The following is a 23,409-nucleotide window of genomic DNA, read 5'->3' as shown; positions in this document are numbered from 1 at the left end:
TGTTACCTAACGGAAGGACACTGCTCCAGTTCCTGTTACCTAACGGAAGGACACTGTTCCAATTCATGTTACCTAACGGAAGGACACTGCTCCAATTCATGTTACCTAACGAAACGACACTGCTCCAATTAATGTTACCTAACGGAAGGACACTGTTTCAATTCCTGTTACCTAACGGAAGGACAGTTTCAATTCCTGTTACCTAACGAAAGCACACTGCTTCAATTCCTGTTACCTAACGGAAGCACACTGTTCCACTTCTTGTTACATAACTAAAGGACACTGTTCCAATTCCTGTTACCTAACGGAAGGATACTGTTCCAATTCCTGTTATGTAACTGAAAGACATTGTTCCAATTCCTGTTAATTAACGGAAAGATACTGTTTCTTCTGTTACCTAACTGAAGGACACTGGTCCAATTCCTGTTAATTAACGGAAGGAGAGTGTTCCATTTCCTGTTAGGTAACGGAAGGACGGTGTTCCATTTCCTGTTTGGTAACGGAAGGACGGTGTTCCATTTCCTGTTAGGTAACGGAAGGACTGTGTTCCCTTTCCTGTTAGGTGACGGAACGACGGTGTTCCATTTTCTGGGCTAACGGAAGGACACTATTAGTGTTATTGTAACAAATTAAAACCATTCAATGATTGATCTTTCCTCTCAGCGAAAAATTCAACACTTGTAGATGAATGAAATGTGCGTCACATTCCAAATGTAATAGCGATCACACACATTATCAGTTGAGAAAGTAGAATGTCCTGTTAAAATATGTCTTTATCTTTCTGAAGAAAGACATAAAAAGACAATCACCCTGAAATTCCCTACACCTGGCGAAGATTTCCGCTATGCAGCAACACTGTCCATAGCGCCATATTTGGAAGGGGGAAGGTCGTTTGTCTAGAATGGTCGTCATCTTTGTTCCCACGGTCTCTAGGCGGGGGAAAGTGATGTGTGCGAGTGTGTGTATGTATGTGTGTGTACAGGTGAGCGGACAGTGATGTTTGGAATGAGGGATCAGTGTTGCCAACTGTAAGACCAAATGCTGTGTCGTGGGTGTTCTGAGACTAAAACGTTTATGGTGAAAAATATAATTAAATTGTTGGAGGATGGAGAAAATGTGCTGTTATACTATATCGCGGAAGAGAAAACCAAAACCTTGTACTCAAGGTGTTCCAAGTTCGAATCGCTGTGCGGCTCGGTACTAGACCACGGATTTCTAGGCACTAGAAAGTGTCCAAAATTGGCGAAATAGACATTAAAATTATCTTTGTATTGCATGATACCGAAAACCTGCAAGTAGATAACAGTTACGATACAGTGCCTTCAATTGACAAAAATCGCATCTCCTTCGTCGATTTTGTAACCAACTAGACACGAGAGTGCAGAGAGAGTAAAAAATTGCAGCTAACTAGACGAGGCTAGTGTGTGATATTTTCCTGTTTTCTGCATAGCAAATGTTGTTTCAGCGTATTGGAAACGAATTTAGGACAACTGAGACCGTGGACAATTGCAATCACGGGTTGTCACCGGGGCTTTGTAAACAAAGTCCATTTTTAAAAAAATTAACAGTATTAAATGAAGGTAAATTATGTGTGGGGGGGCTCATTAATTTATAAATATCATATACTACACAAATACTGCATTTTTCTACATATTTTAAAACCTCTCTTGAAGTGTTAATTGACTGGTACTGAAATCATCCGTTACACACTCCATACTAGTTTAGATTATACAGATATTTATATCACACAAAAATATGCACAATATTCAATCACAGTGCCTACAGTATATTCCACCCCCGGCTGAAGCAATTAAACTCTCCTTCCTTCTCAAAACTTGTGAGCTGTTGACCTTTGACGCATATGCGGAGGGAATTTGCATAATGACATCAACGTCACAAATTTCTGTCTAAACGGGAGGTCGCAACAGGGACACTGAAAGTATAATGAAGCTGCCCTATGAAAGAACTTTCTGAAGTCTAGAGAATATTTGCAGCTACTTCTGCTCGTAAACAAAATGAGCGAATGTAATAGATGCTGTTCATATTATGTGGATTTATCCGTAAAGTTGTGCGCTGTCCACATTTTCACTCTTCACTGCAAGCAAATTATGCAAAATAGTTTACCTAATGTCAAGGGGGGCTGATGGCAGTGCCAGGAGTTGGGCTGAGCTCCCCCTGGCCCTGCCTGGCTGCGGGCCTGCTTTGGTGTGAGAGTCCCAAAATGTTCGGCGTTGCCCCAGCATCGTGAGACAACTTGAAGGCAGAAGTAGCGGACTCTGGTCTCGAAACCCAGAACACAGAGCTGTGGGATTTGTGCTCACGACATGTCACCCCACGAAAACCTCTTCATAAGGGGTGTAAGGGGTGATGCTTTTACGTAGTATTCAACCGTTTTCATTTTTCAGATTGCTTACTTGTTTTCTGATTTTACTCTTGCTTTGAATGTAGTAACCTGATTCGGCTTACGAGCTCTGGGTTTATGGCACCAGACCGACCAGTCACTCGCAAGTCTTAAGTTAGCTAATTGGTGTACTGTAAAAAGATTAACACAAAAGGAAATAAACCACTAATATCTAATTTTTACCTTGTATTTGAAAATAAACCTTAAACTCCAATATTCACTACATTTTACACTATAAACAGTGGTATCAACTTTTCTTCTTATGCTGTTCTTATGCCAGAGAATGTGATTATAAAAGTATTTTCGCGACGCCCGGATAAAGTTTGATCAATCGCGGGGAACTCGCAACGCGACGTCCGAAGGCACTACTCCTAACCGAGGAAATCTTTCCACGCAGAGAAAGTCGATGTTACGCCTTTTCTGTTACCAACCGCACTGTTCTCGTTCATTTTGCATCACTCACCCCATTGCAACTCTAAGGCTGTGATTAGTCTTTGCATAATCACACCATGCAATGTTAACCAATAGCATTCAAGCTCTTAACTGCCTAGCGACAGCTTCTATTGCGCCACTATGCAAAACACGTTCACTGTAATCCAACACTATTCCTACGCACTATTCCTGTTCCTTCAAATCACCCTTTCGTCCTACGTGTGCGTTATTTTACGTGACCCAAAGTAATCGGTCACAAGTACACCCTGGACTGAATTTTGCAGGTTAACGAGGCTCTGGCGACTGGACCTACAGTCAGTATAATCTTTGTAGGACTATGTGTGCGCTGTCCTGTGTTTAGTCTTTATTTGCTGAGTACCTTTTTACAGCCTCAGCTTTTAACCAAGGTAAGAATATTTTAATCCTCAGAAACGTGTTTTATTTTTGTTTTGATTAGGGGCTGGGCCCCGTATAGTGCGACGGGTGCAAGATAGCCTAAGTGCTGACGCACCCATAAATTTTAATTCAAATTCAAAACCTCTTCATATGTCAATTTACTCAACGAAGTTTGTAGATCATACCTCATCCTTTCATGAAAATACGTTCTCTATTGCACTTAAACCCAAGTTCATATTCGGTTTTCACAAAATATCACATACTGGTAGAGGAAAAGCTCCAAATATGGCCCCCCTTTTTATGTTGTCATTTTCGAAGGAAAAAATAACATATCAAGCACCTGCCTTTAAAATGCATATCTATGAAATATATACTTAGATGTAATAGCATGCCAAAGTATAGAAGGTCTCCATTTTTATAAAGAAAAAAGCAATTTCCAAAAAATGGTAAAATGATGTATTTCAAAATTGTGGTCTAAATATGGGCTACTAGTGGCAATATCACAAAAAGCAATTAAAATTTTAAAAAACAGGCAAATATCGCTAAAACATTATAAAATTCATATTTATGAATAATCTGTTGTTTTGAAAATCACTCGGAATGGGAAAAATCGAAATTAAGAAAAACATCAAAATATTTGTTGAAAATGTGATCTCAGCATTAGACCTCATGTCATAGCCCATATTTAGACCATCACGCTATTTTTCTTCTTCAATTTATTTTCGCTCTCTGTGCTACATATTTCACAAACAAATCATGACATTATAAAAGCCCACATATGTTTTATGTACCGCTAATATCATAACCTATACAAAGCAGATGAGAATTCAGAAAACGCCGAGTTAAAACATACCTGCAAAAAGTTTTCGGACGTCGCAATTCTATAACAGCGTCCAAGGCCGAAACTAACCACCACTTTCTCTTGCGAATTGGCGCCGCAACCTTTGTCCTTGACAGATAACCAGTTCCAATAGCGTCTGCCAGGCTGCAGACCCGGGCGTGCTGATAACTCCAAAACCCATATTTAAACCTTCGCCCATATTTAGACCTTATCCTCTACCAATTTCGTATTTAAAAAAAAATCAGTCCTGCAAGACAATAATGCGGACTTGGCCGAAATAGCCACAAGTCGATTGTGTATGGCGTATTCGCCTAAGGAAAGAAACTTTCCACAAGGACTATTTAAATCAATGTCAACTTCATTTTCCTGTCGTAGTTCGATCTTATACACGGTGTAGCAGAGGAAACTCTTGATTTTGGAATGGCCAATACTCAACTAGGACGTGCTACGATGCTAGGGATGTCGGGTTCGAATCCTGGCCTGAGCATGAGTGTACATTGTTAGTGTCCCTTCATCAGGTTCATCATATCACTCATTCTCATCGTTGCGATTAACGAAAAGTGGTAGAAAACAGACGCAAAGTTACAAAAATAAAATAAGATCTTTTTAGTCTCATCTGAAAAACTGCATGAAAGCTAGACAGAAACGTGATCGTCACTCGTAAAACGTTACATATATGCTTTTATTTAAACTTCCCTATAAGGTAGTAGAATGCTCGAATGCTCTTCTAACCTTTAATTGAATTGACTTTATTGCTGGGCAAAGTTCAGCTTTTCCTGATCTACCGCCTAACCCAAAAAGTACAGATCAAAGAAATGATTAAATTAGTCTTACAAAGAAAGTAAATGACAAGAAAATAACAGTAATAAATAAAATTGTGAGACAGTAAAAACAATTTGAGGAGTAAATTGAAATATAAAAGTAGTGAAGTTGAAGAAATTTAAGAGACATGAGAAATAATTCTTGCTTCTGATCTTTGATTAGTGATACACGGAGAATGTCGCGAAAACATTTGCGTCGTTCTTTTGTGAATTTCCGATTTTTCAGTCAAACTTTGTGTAAACCGAACGCAGCGAGAATTGTTGTACGACTGTTTTTTTACTGATCAGATTTCATGCAGGTGCAGTCTTGTCTTTGTTACGAGTTCATCCGAAGCTAGAAAATGTGAGATGATACTGCACTGTATGTTCCCACGTTATTCATCAACTTTCTCCAGTGCATTTTCTCCACTTTCTCTCTGCACACCTTCACTTGCAACTCTTTCATAATATATGTATTTTTAAAAGCTTTGTTGTCTGTTTTGTCATAAACTGAGATTTTACTTGAGAAGTGTCTTATTTGTAATAATAGCAATGGATGGCAGTGGTGTGTGTGTGTGTTGAAAGACTTCCTCGTACCTTTGAAACCCTAGGACTTGCCTGCTGTGGGAGCAATTGGAAAATAATATACCTAAGGGCCTTAACAGTCGGCGATGATGACGACCTGGTTATAATCTCAACCTGTCTAATGCGCTGCTATGCAAACTTCATTTGCAAGATTTCAAGAATGCCCCCTCCCTCCGCTGGAGCTGTGCTGTCTGCCGTTGCCGACTTTCACCCGGAACTTGGTGCCGATGGCCCATCTACCCTTGGCCGACTTTTCCCCAAGTTCATCCACCTTGTGTGACCACTGTCTGTGCTTGTTTGTGCACCAGAGGCGTATACCCGACGTCTACGTGCCTCCTGGGTGGCTGGTTTTCCTGTATTTGGCTGGGAAACACCTGTGTGCCCGGATGCTCTTGCGAACGGTGCGAGATTCCTGGCCAATCGACGTGGAATTCGACGCCGTCTTGTCTGCGGGGAGTATACGATACGCAGCAAGTGCCTGGACTTTCGCAGGTCTGCCTCAATGAAAGGTCTTCTAATAAACACTAGATCGACAGACACGAGACGAGAGAAGTTTTCGTGTGGTCTCGAACTGTAATTAACTGTCTCCGTCTCGTCTAGAGTTTCGAAATATCTATGTTCTTTCTAATCTAATATACTGCTGGACAAAAAAAACCGGACACTTGCATTTTTTGTGATAACGCAATGGGTCGATAAAAGCTCTGGTACAAGGGCTAACTAAATGTTGCAGAAACTGAATTAAGTACGAATGCATAAACAATGTCCGAGCCTATGAATGGTGCATATGGTACTACATGATCTGCCGAACATTCTGTAATATACCTGCGAGCTGTTATTGCAATTCAGATGTCAAATATTAAAGTGTCCGGTTTTCATTGTCCAGCAGTATATATAAAAATGGATGTATGTGTGTATATATGTATGTATGTTTGTTCCGGCATAACTCTACGACGGCTGGAGCAATTTCAATCAAACTTGGTACACATATGACTTACAATCTGGAAAGAAATACTGTGGGGGTAGGACAACCCTAGGGGTGGGGGTGGGAAGGGGTGACATTTAAAAATAATCGAAAACAACCGATATTAGTGTGGGATCCATAGTTTTCGGGGTCGCTAAGATGAATGGTGACACTCCGAATGCCTTTCAACTCAAAGTTTTTCACGGACCTCCCCGCAGTGGTAGCGTCGTCGCCTTGTAATCAAAGGGTCCCGGGTTCGATTTTCATTGCCTGTGACTATACCTAATCAGCATTTTTCAGGAAGTTTGAACTATTTTAAGTTTTTTAACCTACTTGAGGATTTTTCGAGCCTCAAGGTTTTTAGGACCTAAAAATCCGTGGTCTAATCATCATTCATCCTCATTATCCAAAAGTGGCAGAAAGCGACGTAAAATAACATAATTCAGTCAAACAATGAACGCTACAACACCTCAAAAAATGAGATATTATCCTGCATAGATAATCAGCCACCGAACACGGGTTCACAAAAGCTCCTAATGGATTAACATTGTATTTACTATGAACAGAATATGACTTACCTATAAATAACAATGTAGGTATCCACTTGGTAAGAATGAAGAAGTCGAAAATTAGTGTAAATTTGCTTTAGGTAAATTTTTCAATATCTTTCCTAAGTCTCAAACGAACATGTCGGACATTGTCTTGTCTCGTCAATTCTCAAAAGCCCTGGTTGCGTTCTTGTCTTATATCATCCCTAGACCTGATCAACTGAATACTGGAAAAATAAAAACGATGAAAGAATTTAGGTGAAAAAGAACGATGGATAAATTCAAACATTGCTTTGTTCGTGTTTTAAAAATAACAATACTTTTGCTGTAGCAATATTGCGCGTGGAGGGAGATTTAACACAAACTATTACCGAACACCGTTGTACATAGGTAAGTAGGTCGGTCACAAACATTTATTTTAAAAAAACCATGAGAACACCGTATTGCAGTTGCTATGCTGTCTATCGTCATTCGCCTCTCGCCTGTCAGCTCCACCCGTGCCATCTTCACGTCCAGTCCTCGAGCACGGTCCCCATTTTTAAACTGAGCTGCCCATACGTGCGACTGCTAACTGAATATCATCAACCTGGATTGTGCTGCCCTCTAATGACACCTTTAGAAACTACTCACTTCTATTTTCAGCTATCTCACATCAATGTGTGACTTATTTATTGACTCCCCCTCGTACATAATATAGTGCGTTTAGGATACGTTATGAAAATGAACAATAACACGGCACCCAGATAATTATATTTCTGTGAAGTTGTTCCGACACGTATTACAATTATTCCAGAACCATAAACAGTAATATAAATACGTATTGTTTTTGTTCATTTGAATTGTAATCTAAACGCATTGTGTTCAGTCTTTCCCTACACTCTAATGAGTGTACTTTTATTTTTAAGTCACGAAGAAAGTATCGTTCGAATTGTCCACCGTTTCTTCCTGCTTACAATCTTTAAAAGGGTTCTTCCGGCATTCAAACAAGGAGTCAAATTTCCACACTCTCTACTTATAGCCCTTGGTCTCAGTACAGAAGTGAGTTAGTTAGTTCTTAGGCAGTTTTCAGACCGACGCGACACCGACACGTGAGACTCGGAAATGAACCTTCAGAAATAAGTAAAACCTTTCGTACCGTAGTGACACGACAAACTGCACGCGTCACTTGTGGCTTCATGTCGATCGGATCGGACCGTTTTCTCAATAGAGTGCATCGTGTCGCTTCGGCCTGTTGTTCGCGCATGCGGGGTGAATGTTTTGCTTTAGGGAAATTTCGCACCGAAGCCACACGACAACCGGTACGTGTCGCTTGTGTGTTGCTCGGTCTGGGCCGTTTTCTCAATACCTTGCATCGTATCGCTTCAGTTTGTTGTTTGCGCATGCGAAGTGAATGCTTCACCCAAACGGGCTGTATTTAAACTCTAGAAGAGAGCCCAACATTTTTGAACCTCTTAATTTGTTGATATAATGTAGTATCAATATGTACAACGTTTCAAGATTTAAACACAACATTATTTTGGCTTTATCAAGTTTGTTAGTGCATTTATCGGCTGTAATTTGCCTTGAACATCACGTAAACAGGCTGTGTTTCAGCCATTTAGGACGTGACTGCTTTTGTTTGACACATCCAACGCTTGGAAGCAAGTCAATCCAAAGTAGATCAGTCAATGTGGTAGGTTACTTTAGTCTCTAGTGTTTAGCTCTTTGCTTTGTCCAGGCTGGAAAGGAAAGCGTTAGTGCAGTTTGAGGTTAGTGCATATGATTTCTTCCAGGAGCGTATATTCTAGGTTACCTAGGCTATCTGCGAAGCCTGAAGTCTAGAGAATAAAACACAGGAGAAAAATCGATCAGAAATTGTAAATAGTATTATTCATATCGGTGAGATGATGATGCTGATTCTGGAGTTGGCAACCTGATTTCCTATGAGTTGGCAACCTGATTTCCTATGAGTTGGCAACCTGATTTCCTATGAGTTGGCAACCTGATTTCCTATGAGTTGGCAACCCGATTTCCTATGAGTTGGCAACCCGATTTCCTATGAGAAGGCAACCTGATTTCCTATGAGTTGGCAACCTGATTTCCTATGAGTTGGCAACCTGATTTCCTATGAGTTGGCAACCTGATTTCCTATGAGTTGGCAACCTGATTTCCTATGAGTTGGCAACCTGATTTCCTATGAGTTGGCAACCTGATTTCCTATGAGTTGGCAACCTGATTTCCTATGAGTTGGCAACCTGATTTCCTATGAGTTGGCAACCTGATTTCCTATGAGTTGGCAACCTGATTTCCTATGAGTTGGCAACCTGATTTCCTATGAGTTGGCAACCTGATTTCCTATGAGTTGGCAACCTGATTTCCTATGAGTAGGCAACCTGATTTCCTATGAGTTGGCATCCTGATTTCCTATGAGTTGGCATCCTGATTTCCTATGAGTTGGCATCCTGATTTCCTATGAGTTGGCATCCTGATTTCCTATGAGTTGGCATCCTGATTTCCTATGAGTTGGCAACCTGATTTCGTATGAGTTGGCAACCGGATTTCGTATGAGTTGCCAACCTTATTTCTTAGGAGTATGTAAATTTAATTCTATTCATAGCCTAGGACCACGTGACATATTGAGATAGCCCAGATCTTGGACTCAGCATACGCCACTGATTTCTTCGTTTTCTCACGGACAACATGCCTCCCTAGAGTTTCGATAACTTGGACAAATTTTACATGATTGACACATAACAATGTCTCTTCTTACGTTTTCTTCTGGTGACTAATAAACTGGTTAGTGCAATTATATCGGTATCATCATCCGATGCCGACATCATGGGAACTGTGCAGAGAAACAAGTGTCGCTTGCAGCTTATCGTTTCGGTGTGAAACTCGTGTCGCCTGTCGGTTCGGTGTGAATTCTCCCTTAGTCTGAAGGGGCCTGTGCCGCTTGCCGATGTGAAATCTCCGTGGAACTTGTCGTCTGCCGCTTGTCACTTTGGTCTGAGACTCCGTTTCGACCTGTAAGGAAAATGATGTTGCGTTTGCACAGCATATAAGATTACATAAAGAGAATATGGTTTATTATTCGTTATCATCGTTGGCATAAATCCTTTCGTGTTTATTTAATGTGCTAATCCGTTGTGTTTCAGTTAACTGTAAGAGTAATATACCTTTCCTTCTGACTGTACTTGTATTGGTTGACAGACGCAAATAGCCTCTCTGGGTTGGCGTATCTGTTGAACTTTTATACCAGATGACCAGACCTAGAGCTAATAAATAACGTCATACTTATTACAAGTGTGAAATATGTGCTCATCATGACTTTTCTCTCATTTCAGGAATTTGGCAATCGGGATTGGAATACAAAATTTCCCAGAAGGATTGGCCGTCAGCCTACCTCTGCATGCTGCAGGGTTTTCTGTTTGGAGGAGCTTCTGGTATGTTGAGCGTGTTTATTTTTCGTTGTATCCTGTAACTAACTCTACGTCACTTCATGGTAACTGTTAATCGTAATGAATGTGCGATGTCATGGACCCGACGATCCAAGGCCCCTCACTCTGTCTGGGGAGGGGGGGTGTTTGTGTGTGTGTGAATTTTCTTTCTTTCTAAAAATGTCTCTTTCCTTCTATAAAATCATCATCTCTAAAAATGCATTTTCTTGAAAAGTACCCATCTTTCTACGATTGCTCTCTCTCTCTCTCTCTCTCTCTCTCTCTCTCTCTCTATCTATCTATCTATCTCTCTCTCTCTCTCTCTCTCTCTCTCTCGTGTGTGTGGGGAGTGTTTGTGTGTGTGTGTGAATTTTCTTGCTTTCTAAAAATATATCTTTCCTTCTATAAAATCATCATCTCTGAAAATGCCTTTTCTTGAATGTACCCATCTTTCTACGATTGATCTCTCTCTCTCTTTTTTGTGTGTGTGTGGGGTGTTTGTGTGTGTGTGTGTGTGAATTTTCTTACTTTCTAAAAATGTCTCTTTCCTTCTATAAAATCATCATCTCTAAAAATGCCTTTTCTTGAAAAGTACCCCTCTTTCTACGATTGCTCTCTCTCTCTCTCTTTTTTGTGTGTGTGTGGGGTGTTTGTGTGTGTGTGTGAATTTTCTTACTTTCTAAAAATGTCTCTTTCCTTCTATAAAATCATCATCTCTAAAAATGCCTTTTCTTGAAAAGTACCCATCTTTCTACGATTGCTCTCTCTCTCTATCTTTTTGTGTGTGTGTGGGGTGTTTGTGTGTGTGTGTGAATTTTCTTACTTTCTAAAAATGTCTTTCCTTCTATAAAATCATCATCTCTAAAAATGCCTTTTCTTGAAAAGTACGCCCCTTTCTACGATTGCTCTCTCTCTCTCTCTCTCTCTCTCTCTCTCTCTCTCTCTCTCTCTCTCTCTCTCTCTCTCTCTCTCTCTCTCTCTCTCTCTCTCTTTTATAGAGAAAGAAAATGAATGCAGATTCCACACCGGACTTGAATGCTACTTATGCAGAAACGTGGAATCGTTCACAATGGTGCCGACCTCCGTGGTGTAGTGTATAGCGCTACGACGCCAAGGGTCCCGAGTTCGAATCCCAGCCTGGGCATGGGTGTTCTTTGCGAGTGTTCTTTTGTCAGTTTCATTGTATTATCAGTAAGGAGCGGAAGTTGATGAAATGTCATCTTTTATCTGACATCTCGGACACAATGTCCATTAATCATACACAATGTTACACTTCGTCTAGAACCCAAAAAGGGTAATTTTAAAGTGCATTTTTTTGCCAATTTTCAGGTTTTAGGTCATTTTCCCCGATTTTTAGCATTTCCCCTTCATTTTTCGCAATATTCTGTGTATTGTTTCGTCATATTTTGTCACTTCTTTCATTTTGGTAATATTCTTGAGTCTATTCACCAAGGTGAAATATATATCTGGCAGGATTGCAATTTACGAGCAAAAGAAATGCTGAACTGGTGATAGTCTTTGTTGTGTCGGGGGAAACCACCAGGTGTCCGTCTGGGGCAAACTCAAATTTAAGATCAGATAAGGAGATTGCATTTTGTTTAATTACCTTTTCATTTAAATTTTTAATCCGAAACCAACAAATTTAATGGCCATTTTTTACGTCATTTTTTCCAATTTTTTAGAGCATTCTATTGGTCATATACCTATATTTTTAGGTCATCAATTTCCGCTCCCTAATTATCAGTCATTCATCCCCGCCTTCACGATTATCCCTGTGGAGGCACGTACTGTACCAGACCCCACTTTCAACGCTAGGTCCGAGATGTAGGGGAGACCCTTTCCGTAGACATCCAAATGTCAACCTTCCACGTAGTACACTGTAGATTGCATTTTGCAGACTAGCGAGGCTCTGGTGTCTGGACACTCAGCTAGTGTAAATCTATGTGGGATTTGTGTTGGTGTCGTCTATATTTGTTGATGGTTGTCCCTTCATCCATATCTTATCACCATTCATCTTCGCGATTAGGCAGAAATTATGATATAATTTATCAGACTTTTTAAGGTTTTAATTTAACTTTCCCTCGTATATAATTAATCATTAGGGCTAGGATTTTCATGACTTAGCATATATTTTTTTTGTAAGGGTGATGTGTTCCCCAAACATATATAAATTCATATTATGAAGAAACTAATTAAGTTAAGGCGCTTTTTTAAGGGCATATTTTGGCATATTTGGCCATTTTTGCGTGATGTAGCATATTTTGATGGATTTTCGGTTATATTCAGCATATTTTTGCATCTTCAAGAAATATACAGTCACTTTCGAAGTGGATTCGTTCTTACTCCCATGCTTTGAGAGAGAGAGAAGCCCCCTCTCACTCTTTCTCTCCCCTTTCTCTCTCTCTCTTTCTCTCCCCTTTCTCTCTCTCTCTACTCGAGAGGTTTTTTTTCTTTGGACTGCAGCAAAATCTTTTTCATTTTTATTTGAAAATTTAGAGAAAGTATTTTTTGTGCATTGCAACTCAGGGCTCATAAAGTGAACTAAAAATAGTACGTATGTGAAAATATCTCACCTATAGATATTGATGTTTGAAACAGTCCAGTTATAAGGGCATATTTTTCAAATCATAGTGCATATTTTGTAAAATTTTAGGTCATAAAATTTTATTTTGCATATTTTGGTGATTTTTGGGTGATAAAAATTCTACCCCTACTAATCATCATAATTATTGTTGCATTTATCCAGAAGTTAAAGATGCAAAATATGTAACCATTGCAATATAAAATTGCTGTTAAATTGTGCGGCATTAATACATATAATTTTCTGGTAAATCTTTAAGTCGTCCTTTTAAAGATGTCACCATGTGACAGTCGGTGTGTGTGTGCGGAGTTCATATGACTCATTCTTATGTTGGTTCACAGTCATGTGCTAAAAAAAAATCTTCAGGAAGAGGAAGCTCAACACACAGTCTGTGGAGTCAAACACATCCGTGAAACCATGAATGAACAGATTTTTTTTCCTCCTCTGTTCGTCGTCATATCATGCCAGGCGATGTCACATGTGGTTGCTTCTTCTCTCCGGGGCTGCGAAAGAGGTCGAGGAGGCGGGAGGCCCATGTGATGCCTCTGAGAAGAGGAGTCCAGATAACTTGAGTCAGAGCTGACAAAACTCATGACTGTGAGATCACTGTGGACGACATTGTTGCCAGGTTTCCCGGCTTCAGGCTGGGTTTTGACCCGTTTCCTCTTTAGGTTCGCTGTCATTATTTGCCTATTTTGAAAAACAAGATGTTTCCGTACATTTTATATGCAAATTGGTTTTTCCTTGTCGTTTTCATGGATAAGAAATTATCTTTTAAGGGCTGGGGGTGCGGATGCAAGGTCTCAAATTGTCGGGACCGGGAAAAATATCGGTCTGGAAATTTCAAGTGGTGGTGTATTAAAACGGCTTAGTTCTCGGAAATTCTTGCCCAACGCCACTTGTCATTACAGAAATGCCAAAATAATCAATTTAGGAAGAAATAGTGTATATGTAGAATTCGAGATTTTCATTTTCCGGAATTCCTGAATATTTCCCCTCCCCGTAGTTTTCTCACCAAAATTTCCGTCTCCCCACACCCCTAGTTTTTCTCTGATCGCTTTGTAACCCTATTTTCTGGGGTTTATTCAGAATTTTCCATCTCTGGGCTTGTAAGTACGTTCTTAGTGGTGTAAAGATAAGTTCGAGACAGAGTGACCATGAAATACGCTTTTAGAAAGAGAACAAAATCGGGATATTACTAAGAGTTTTGGGGTATTTGGATAGGTGTCGTGTCGTTTGCGCCGAGGGTTCTTATCGGTTCATTTCAGCCGTGACATGTGTCAAGACCTTCCTTGGCTGGTTTTCCCTCAATCCAGAGTGTCATCACCGCCGAGCGCACGTGTGTTTATGGGCACATGGTGCATAGTGCATAAATGTATGTTTATGACGTTGCACAGCTGTGTTTACACTGAAATCCTATCCACAGCTGTGTTTACCTATCCACAGAGTCAAATATGACTTTTCTTTACTTATTTCAAAAGATGTTACACAGGATTACTTGTATCAATTTTATTCCAGAACACAAAATACATAAATCAGCATCAGCCTATTAACTATTAATCATTTATCGTTAATCGTCAAAAAAACATTGTAAATACAGTGTTATTTTTTGCAAACATTATATAAGTAATAGCTACGTATATATAAACACAATATTTTGATACACTTGCACAAGAACAGTACAAACGTTATTTAAATTCTTGTAGGTATGCAAATGCTCGAAGGCATCCTCGAAGATCGCTTGAGCTTCTGCACTTCGAAGGAACCCACTCAACACGTTTGTCCATTTCGATGTATTGATATTTTCATATTCTCAGCCATCTTGTCGTCTCTTACAAGTCTCATTTTTACATAAATACTAATTTCCCAATGTAGATCCCTCATATATACTTTCATCTTACAATCACCTTCCTTTTCAATCGAAGATAAGCACAGCTGCAGCTGTGCAACGTCATAAACACAGGTGCGCGCGGCGGTAATGACACTCCGGATTGTGGGAAAACCCACCAAGGAAGGTCTTGACATATGCACCGGCGGAAAAGAACCGATAACAACCCTCGGCGCAAGCGACACGGACTCATTTGCAACCCAATGTCAGCTCTTTCGGAACTTTTGAGTGCGGTCTAAGTGGTCATTTCCCCGCTTAATGTTGCCCCTTTTTCCTATCATAGGGTTGCATTTTTATTCTACTTGATGCTTATTTTCCTTTTAGTGTTGGAATTTTCGTCTCACTCTCATCATTGCTATTGTATCCAAAAGTGGCAGAAAGCGAAATAAAATCAGTCAGTCTCTCCGTGGTGTCTACTTTCTATCTTATTGTGTAGCTCTTCTGATCCAATTTTAATCCATAAAATCAGTCACGAGCATAAGTAAAGTTACCCATCAAAAAACTCTCTTTAAAATTCATCTGAAAACTGCACGTTGGCTCTAGGGATGGCCAGGCCAGGAGAACAATGTATCTGGGTACCCGATTTTCGGTAGTGGGTGACCCAGATTGAAGGCCCTCCACGATGGCTTTATAACCAGACAAAGCTTTTCCGGCACCCCTCTTATATATGCATGTAAGGCTATTCTGTGATATCGGCACCCTGGACTAAAGACTAACGAGGCTCTGGCGACTGGCAATATGGCCAGTATAATTTTGTGTGTGTTGTCCTGTTTGTTGTCCTTGTGTGTGCTGAGTGCCCGTTTACGACCTCAGCTTTTAACAGAAGTCAGAATATTTTAACATTTTTAGTTATGCAACGCTAGAGTTGTTATTTGTAATGATAAGGGGCTGGCCCCCGTATAATGAGAAGGGAGCAAAATAGCCTGAGTGCTGACGCTCCCAAAATTTTAAATTCAAAATCAAAATCTGTGATATCGATGACCTCCGTGACGGAGTGGTTAACAGCGCACTACGGCGCCAGAGATCCGTGGTACTTTCCGGTCTGGGCATAGGTGTTCTTCGTGAGAGTTCAAATTCATCTTGTCACTCATCCTCATCGTCCCGTTTAGCCAAAAGTGGCAGAAAAGTGACGCTAAAAAACAAGAACAACAAAATCAAATCCGATAAACGAGAAGCACCCCTGAGACTTGAAGAGACGAATCCCCTGTTGAGGGATATTGCTGTGGTTCGGATTCCACTTCAATCTGCACACCCAGCCCAGATTAATCTGAGTATAAAGTGGGCTTGTAACCACTCTGAACCTGGATCCCAAGTATGTGCTTGTCCTTAAAATTCTTGAGATAATTTGGGACACCCTGTATATCTTGTGAATTGTTCTTATAAGTCAACTTTATGCATGGATAGGCTAATTGGGACTGGACCTACAGTTTAAAGTAGGACCAGAACCACTGTGCAATGTGGCTCCACCAGGTATCAAACCCGGGACCCTTTGATTACGAAGTGATGACGTTACCATCGGGAAGACCCTGTATATCTTGTGAGCAACTGTAAAAACATGTAACAAGTTGATTTTCATACGTATTTTAGATAGAATCCAAGAATTTAGAACAATGCCTCGTATACCCATCAATGGATATCTATTCCCAAGTCTCTTACTTTACCACACACTGTTTATCTCCTGTTCTTTTGCTAAGTTTGGCAACGCAGCATCATCAGCCTCCGACAGTATCCGCCCGCATGGGGTGAGGGAGGGAACGGCCGGAAGTATGACGTGTACGCTTCCTGATTCAGTCTTTTCTGAATGACTATCCGCTAGGGTGTGTTCCTCTCTCTCTCCATACGTCCTTCAATTGAGAATTTTTCTCATGCGCCCGTGTGGGAGTAGTTTGAATACTGCCGGCGCTGGATTTGCCATGATAACAACTGGCTGCAATGACGATAATGAGAGTATGTGCCTTGTACCGTGGCCGTATCGTAATTACAAGTTTGGATTATTGGCGTATCGGTCGGTTTCTTCAAAAGGGGTGTAGGGCGTCGACCTCCTACCGTCGCTCTTTAAAAATCAGGACAAAAAAACACCCCTAAGAGACTTGAAGGGACAGAGAAAGAGACTGCGTCCTTGTTTTTATTTTATTATTATTATTGGTCTTCTTATATACAAAGAATATAGGTTCAGTAGAATACTACATGTTACAGAATAATCTTGTGTACGCTCCTCTTTACTTAAAGTTGCACATTGTACAATGTTGGACAGTTGACGTTTGTGCCCCTTTATGTGAACAGGAGTGTACATACGAGGGGTGGACGAATTGTTTTAAGCCTGACCTTGAAGCGGGATGCGCTTTTTCTTTTTCCAGTCAACTTGTGAATGCGGGTTCATTTCTTGCTCTCTGATTGGCTGTTGGAAAGTTACGGTGCTCTGATTGTGAGAACATCTTATTTGCGCTGTACGTTAGGTTAGGTTAGATTAGATTAGAAAGCAGCAAATTTGCGCAGAAAATAGGAAATAAGATATTCTCACAATCAGAGCACCGTAACTTTCCAACAGCCAATCAGAGAGCAAGAAATGAACCCGCATTCACAAGCTGACTGGAAAAGAAAATTCGCAAGCGGGATGGGAATGAGTGAAACTTTGTGTCAGTTTTTCATATGACTATACCGTAAGCCACTTGCCTTTCAGTTGGGGTGTAAGGGCAGCACTCAAATGTAAACCTCTATTCCACCTAGCACACTCTGGACTGTATTTTGCAGACTATCGAGGCTCTGGCGTTTCAATTTTCAGCCAGTGTGAGACTTGTGTGCTCTCCGTGTGTGTGACTTTTCTTTGTTTTGCACGTAATTGAATAGAGACAAGTGTAACCTGTTTATCAAAATGGAGAGAATTGGCAACCGAGCTATGATCGATAACTCCACGCAAAAAAGGTGGATTGACGCCAATCATGAAGGCTTGCTGCTACACTAAGGACATATGCTCCTTCATATGCAACAGTTAAGCGCTTTGTAGATGCATTTAAACGTGGCATAAACCGGATGATCCCCGTGCCGGTCGACCTCGTACCTCAGCATTCGATGACATGGTGGATAAAGTTGGACATATTTGATGGAAGACCGGTACCGCACTTTTTTCTTGGGGCTTCGAAGATATACCAGGAATGTGATCAATAGGGCTAGGATTTTTATGACCTAAAAATCACCAAAATATGCTCTTATGACCTAAAATTTTACAAAATATGCACTATAATTTGAAAAATATGCTCTTATAACTGGACTGTTTCAAATATCAATAGCTAACTTATGCTATAATATTTTCATATACATACTATTTTTAGTTCACTTTATGGGCCCTGACGAGTTGCAATGCACAATGAATACTTTCTGTAAATTTTCAATTAAAAATGAAAAAGATTTTATGCAGTAAAAAAAACCTTCGAGTGAAACGAAACCACTTCGAAAATAACTGTATATTTCTTGAAAAAGCGTAAATATGCTGAATATGACCGAAAATCCATCAAAATATGCTCTTATCATGTAGAAATGGCCAAATATGACCTTAAAAAGTACCTTAATTCAATTAGTTTCTTCATAATATGAATTTCTATATGTTAAGGGAACACATCACCCTTACTAAAAAAAGAAAATATGCCAAGTCATGAATATCCTAGCCCTAGTGATCAACAAATGTTCAATATGATTCTTCATCTCATCACGCCGTCATTTCAGAGTTTTATCAGTTGATCAAAAGCGACAGAGAGTGAAACTCTCCAAACAAAATTTCAGATATTTAAGACCAATCTAAAGACTTTGGATCTCGATTGGTAACTAAGGAGTGAAAAGTAGCTCTTATCACTTTCAACCCGTGTGCAAAGAACAATCCAGGCAGTGAAAACAACCCCGCTTTCCCACATCAAAGAAGGCGGTGTCATCAATTGGAAAGGTGATATCATCCATCATTTGGGATTAAGTATTGAACAGAATGACTGAAGTAAAAAAATGCATTGTATCGAAAAAACTGAGTGCAAAATGCTGGAGACATGTTGATTTTATATTCTACCATTTAATCTAAAGAATAAAAGGTCACTCACGCAGCTTTAAAAATTCCAAAAATAATATTTTTTCATGTGAGAGGTCACACAACCTACTCTTGATGACTGAAAATTTCTCCTAACTTTCGAATGTTTTTTTTTTTTGGCGAGGCGTATAGAAAACTAACAAAATATGTAGAATAACTATGCATTTCAGTATATTAACTGTACTGAACGTAAAATAATAATAGTAATAAATAAAATCAGTTGTGCCGGATAATCACTCGTCTGGTGAATCGAGTAGAAGTTTTCCCAAGTATAAAATAATAAGTTGACAATAAGTAATATTTTATAAGTATTATTATTAAATAATTTTATTTACAATAATTTCTGTGCCAAATCATTTCACTTGAAGAGCGAGCGTTTTAATTCTAGATAAGAAATACTTGGAAACATTTTAATTATATTTTAATTAGCATTATACACCGTAATAATCGACCGAAATATGCGCTTGGAACCGAAACATGAGGAGAAATCCATAGTTTAGAATTCACTGTGTGATAAATTCATTTAGAGAACCATACTATAAAGTAGAAGAAAATTCAAAATACTAATAGAATATGTATTGTTAATCAATGGGAGTATATATGACATTTACAATGTGAAATAGATATAAATTATTTACAAACTTTCTGCCTACATGTTAGGATATAAAATGTGTTTCTTTACGTGTTATATATGATTATGTATCGGCATGTATGTGTTTGTATGTTCAACAAAACGCAGCCAAAGCCTTCTGTAATTAGAGGTTTAATTCTCAGTAGGAGTGTAAAGAATTATATGTAACACACACACACACACATATACGTACATTCATTCATGAACTTATACGCACACCATATTTGTGTCTGTGTGTTATCAATATGTAAAAAAGACCTTGATAGTTGAAGGGATCAAGAATATGTAGAGTATGTTATCCCACAGACAATGACAAACATATTTCTTAAATGTCACCTTAAGTATACTTTGGTACTTATAAAACAAGTATCTTAATGATGGATTTCGTGAAAGAACAAAAGAAAATAAATATCCACACATTTCGCAGGTTTGGAACCCAAAACTCGGTGGAGTCCAAGGAGACCTGTTTAACTAGAGAAACATGATTCTTAGGTAAAAATTTGTTCTCAATTTTAGTTACTAATTGAAGATTGTGGTAACATTTTATTATGGTATTGGAACTAAGCATTGCTTAACGGTTTTCTTTTCTTCCTCCAGGTATGGCCAGTTGAGTGGAATGGTTGAACCTATATTTGGTATTCTCGGAGCAGCCGCCGTTTCTTTAGCCCAGCCGATCCTACCGTATGCACTTGCCTTCGCAGCAGGCGCCATGATATATGTGGTGGTCGATGATATCATACCAGAAGCTAATATGAGGTAAGGGATAGTTTCACATTTTGCTTGTGTTTAGTTCGAAATTGACGATGGTAGGTATCCAAATGTGTACATGTTTTCACATTCATGTTTTTTCTTTGTAGTGGCTATTTTTTTTCCATTACTCAACGTTTCGGCAAAGCCTCACATGTTTGTTTTTCAAGAGTTGCATACAGAATGAAGCGCAGTGTCCATTACAACATATAATTGGCAACCGGAAATAGAGCGACAGATCTGTAATACGTGTGGCATGCGTATGTCACTCGTTTTTTGTTTTTGTTTTAATTGGAGAGATCTTATTTACTTAACTGCAGTTAAACCTCGTTAATCCGGACTAAGTTGACCGGTTTAACGAAAGTCCGGATTAACTTAAATAACCTAAAAGAACAGTAGAAAGTGCATTAAAACTCCGTTAGCAACAAGACACGTTTATTATGGTGTATTTAAACGGCATAGGCCTAAATACGCTATGCAGTTCAGTACATAGTCTGCGGGAAACATAATTTCATCAGTGGTTGACTGCCTTTTCTTTGAGAAGTTCTCTTGTTGACTTCTAGCCACATTTAAAACCTTGGATTCTGCTTTTTTTTTTTTGTGCCTGTTCGGATTAAGCTAAGTCCGGCTTGTCGCGGTCCGGATTAACGAGGTCTTACTGTATTTACAATTCAAATCAAAAACAGCATTCAATTTGAAACACAGTCAGTAAAGAATACAGTAATAAGGAATATAATAATAAAAATAAATTGGAAAGAAATAGTAGAACGCTTTGGACATGTGTATATTCTCAACACTGACAATAAAATAAAAGGTAAGTAATACAACAAGAAATAGTAATGTTCATTAATGAAAGTGTTCATAATTACAAGGATGGTATTGGTCCTACATCCAGTGTGAAAGTGATTATAGCGCACTCTGTCCCAAGTCCTCTGCGCGCAAGTACCGACTCGAGAATGAACGCAACTGCAGCATCGCGCATTGTTTTGCTCCGCCCATTCGCTTTCTCCCCTTCTCTACCATTATGGACGGCCTTGCCCCACAGACTCCTGGCACGTAGTATATCTGTGATGTCATTGTCAAAATGGCTGCTCAACTGACCATCGTACTGATGCTCGTATTTTTTAACTGCCCTAGACCTGGTCGTCCAGTGCGCATCCGCCCTTAAATTAGGGCATTTTCGGCGCCAGGATATAACGTGAATTCTGTTTGAAATTTGTTAACATTTGCATGGCGCATACAAGTGACATTTGAAACGGGGTGGGAGGAGGGTGACTCAACTCGTCAGTAAATGACGTCACTTATTTATTGTATGGAACATAAAACTGCTTTATGATCATGTGTTTCATTGTGGTATATTCGGTTACACAGTCTAAACTTCGGGTGTATATCGGAGCGGAGAGTGGACTCTGTGTGTGTGTGTGTGTGTGTGTGTGAGTGACATTTTACCCTGTGTCCAAAGTGGTTCAAAAGTGGCATGTGACTCATTCATGAGTTCTGCATAATGAGCGATAGCGCAACAAATGATTTTATTGTTGTGATTAAAAATCAAACTACAATTTCTTACAAAATATCACAAAACTTTCCTTTACAGCAAAACAAGAACATTCTTGAAATAATTCTTGAAAGCTTTCCTGGCGACGAATGATGAAGAAGGTTTTCTCTGGATATGAACCAGGTGATTTCCGGAAAGGCTTTCGAGCTTTAGAGAGCTAACGTCACTCTCATCTTTCAATTTCTGAAGATGAGAGTGGTAGCTCTCGAAAGCTCTGAATCCGGAAATCGCCTGGTTGATAGACCGAAACCTTCACGAACACTCTTATTCCTTGGGGAATAAGACTGAATTCTATGTCTAAAACCTACAATATTGAGTAACATCAGGTGCAGCGCCAAGGTAGGGTCAGATGGGGTCATGACCCAACCTATCAAAATATAATTGGCAGGTTTCGGTATGAAAATAAAATGGAACGTAATTATTAATATGAAGGTAACGTTACAAGATTCGTATTCGGTATCCCTGGTTTAGGAGCGCACGCTACTAACCTCTGGAGCATGTAGGTTGGCACCAAAAATGCAAGACAATTCCAATCCAATATTTGAATTTGAACATTTGTTGCATTTGAATTTGTACAATTTTTACTCCAGTATTAAACTTCCTACTATTTTTTCAATAAATCGTTGTTTGGATCACGTAAATTTCCAAATAGAATTTTCTTTGATGATGTGGTCCACCCAAATCTTTGAAAGCCGTTCAGTGGTCTACCCACACAAGAAGGTCTGACGCCGTCACTGAGAAACATAAGATTAAATAGTGATGACCTTCTTGCTTCTAAAATTAAGTGATCACTCCTTCTTTCTAAGATTAAGTGATCACCTCGGATGGTCTTCAACTAACAATTAATCCTCAATGAACCGAATGGGCAACAGCAACGTTTCTACCCTCCCCGCGCCTCCTTCCTCGAGAGCTAGGATTTTAATGCACAAAAGGATAAAGTGCCGGTACTCTATAAAAATACAATAATGCTCTACACACTAAAAAAAAAATGCTACTGGCATGCTTACGTATTCGTTTTACCTATCCTGCATTGCAGTGAACTTTCAACAACATATTTAGATTATCTCTTGACAAAGACAAGAACATTTGAGATGCTCCTTTTCCAATCTGCCGATACTGGAGGAGCATGCTGTGTCACTAACTGAAGTCATGTTGTTCCAGTAAACAATTTTTGAATTGATAAAACATCAGCACACACTTTATTTTTGTTCAAATCCAGTAATATTTTTTTATTGCTTACTTTCCCATTTCTAAGTGCAAGATAGATTGTACTGTCAAGAAACAAGTAAAGCAGAATAATTGCTTTTAAGTAAAATATAAATAAGAAATGGCCTTTCTCTTGTGAAAACATAACAAAAAAGCAAGGTAATATTTTAATCTTCCCAAAAACGGCAAAAATTATTCCAACGAAGATGTTTGGTTTACCTGCTCTTGTTTTGAAACATATTTATTATATCCGAGCAATGTGTTTCCCTTGCCCCTCCCAAAAAAAAGGAGAGGGGTGGTGCAAATGCATCAAAATCCAAGTCCTACTCATTTTAAAATGTATATTCATGTT

General features: G+C 39.3%; 1 protein-coding gene across 2 annotated transcripts in view; it reads left to right on the top strand.

The window, feature by feature from the left end:
- The window catches only part of Zip48C (Zinc/iron regulated transporter-related protein 48C), a 291,440-nt gene that overhangs the window by 202,150 nt on the left and 65,881 nt on the right, over positions 1-23,409 (top strand). For both annotated transcript variants that reach the window (XM_083136738.1, XM_083136737.1), the window contains exons 6-7: positions 10,288-10,386; positions 20,147-20,305. In XM_083136738.1, coding sequence (XP_082992864.1) covers positions 10,288-10,386; positions 20,147-20,305 — 258 coding nt within the window. The remainder of the gene's footprint in view (positions 1-10,287; positions 10,387-20,146; positions 20,306-23,409) is intronic.

This window comes from Lepisma saccharinum, chromosome 15 (genome assembly GCF_977018435.1).
Source record: "Lepisma saccharinum chromosome 15, izLepSacc3.1, whole genome shotgun sequence".
Lineage (NCBI taxonomy): Eukaryota > Metazoa > Arthropoda > Insecta > Zygentoma > Lepismatidae > Lepisma > Lepisma saccharinum.
Note: the sequence above shows the minus strand (reverse complement) of the source record. Positions and strands in the feature narration are given on the sequence as shown.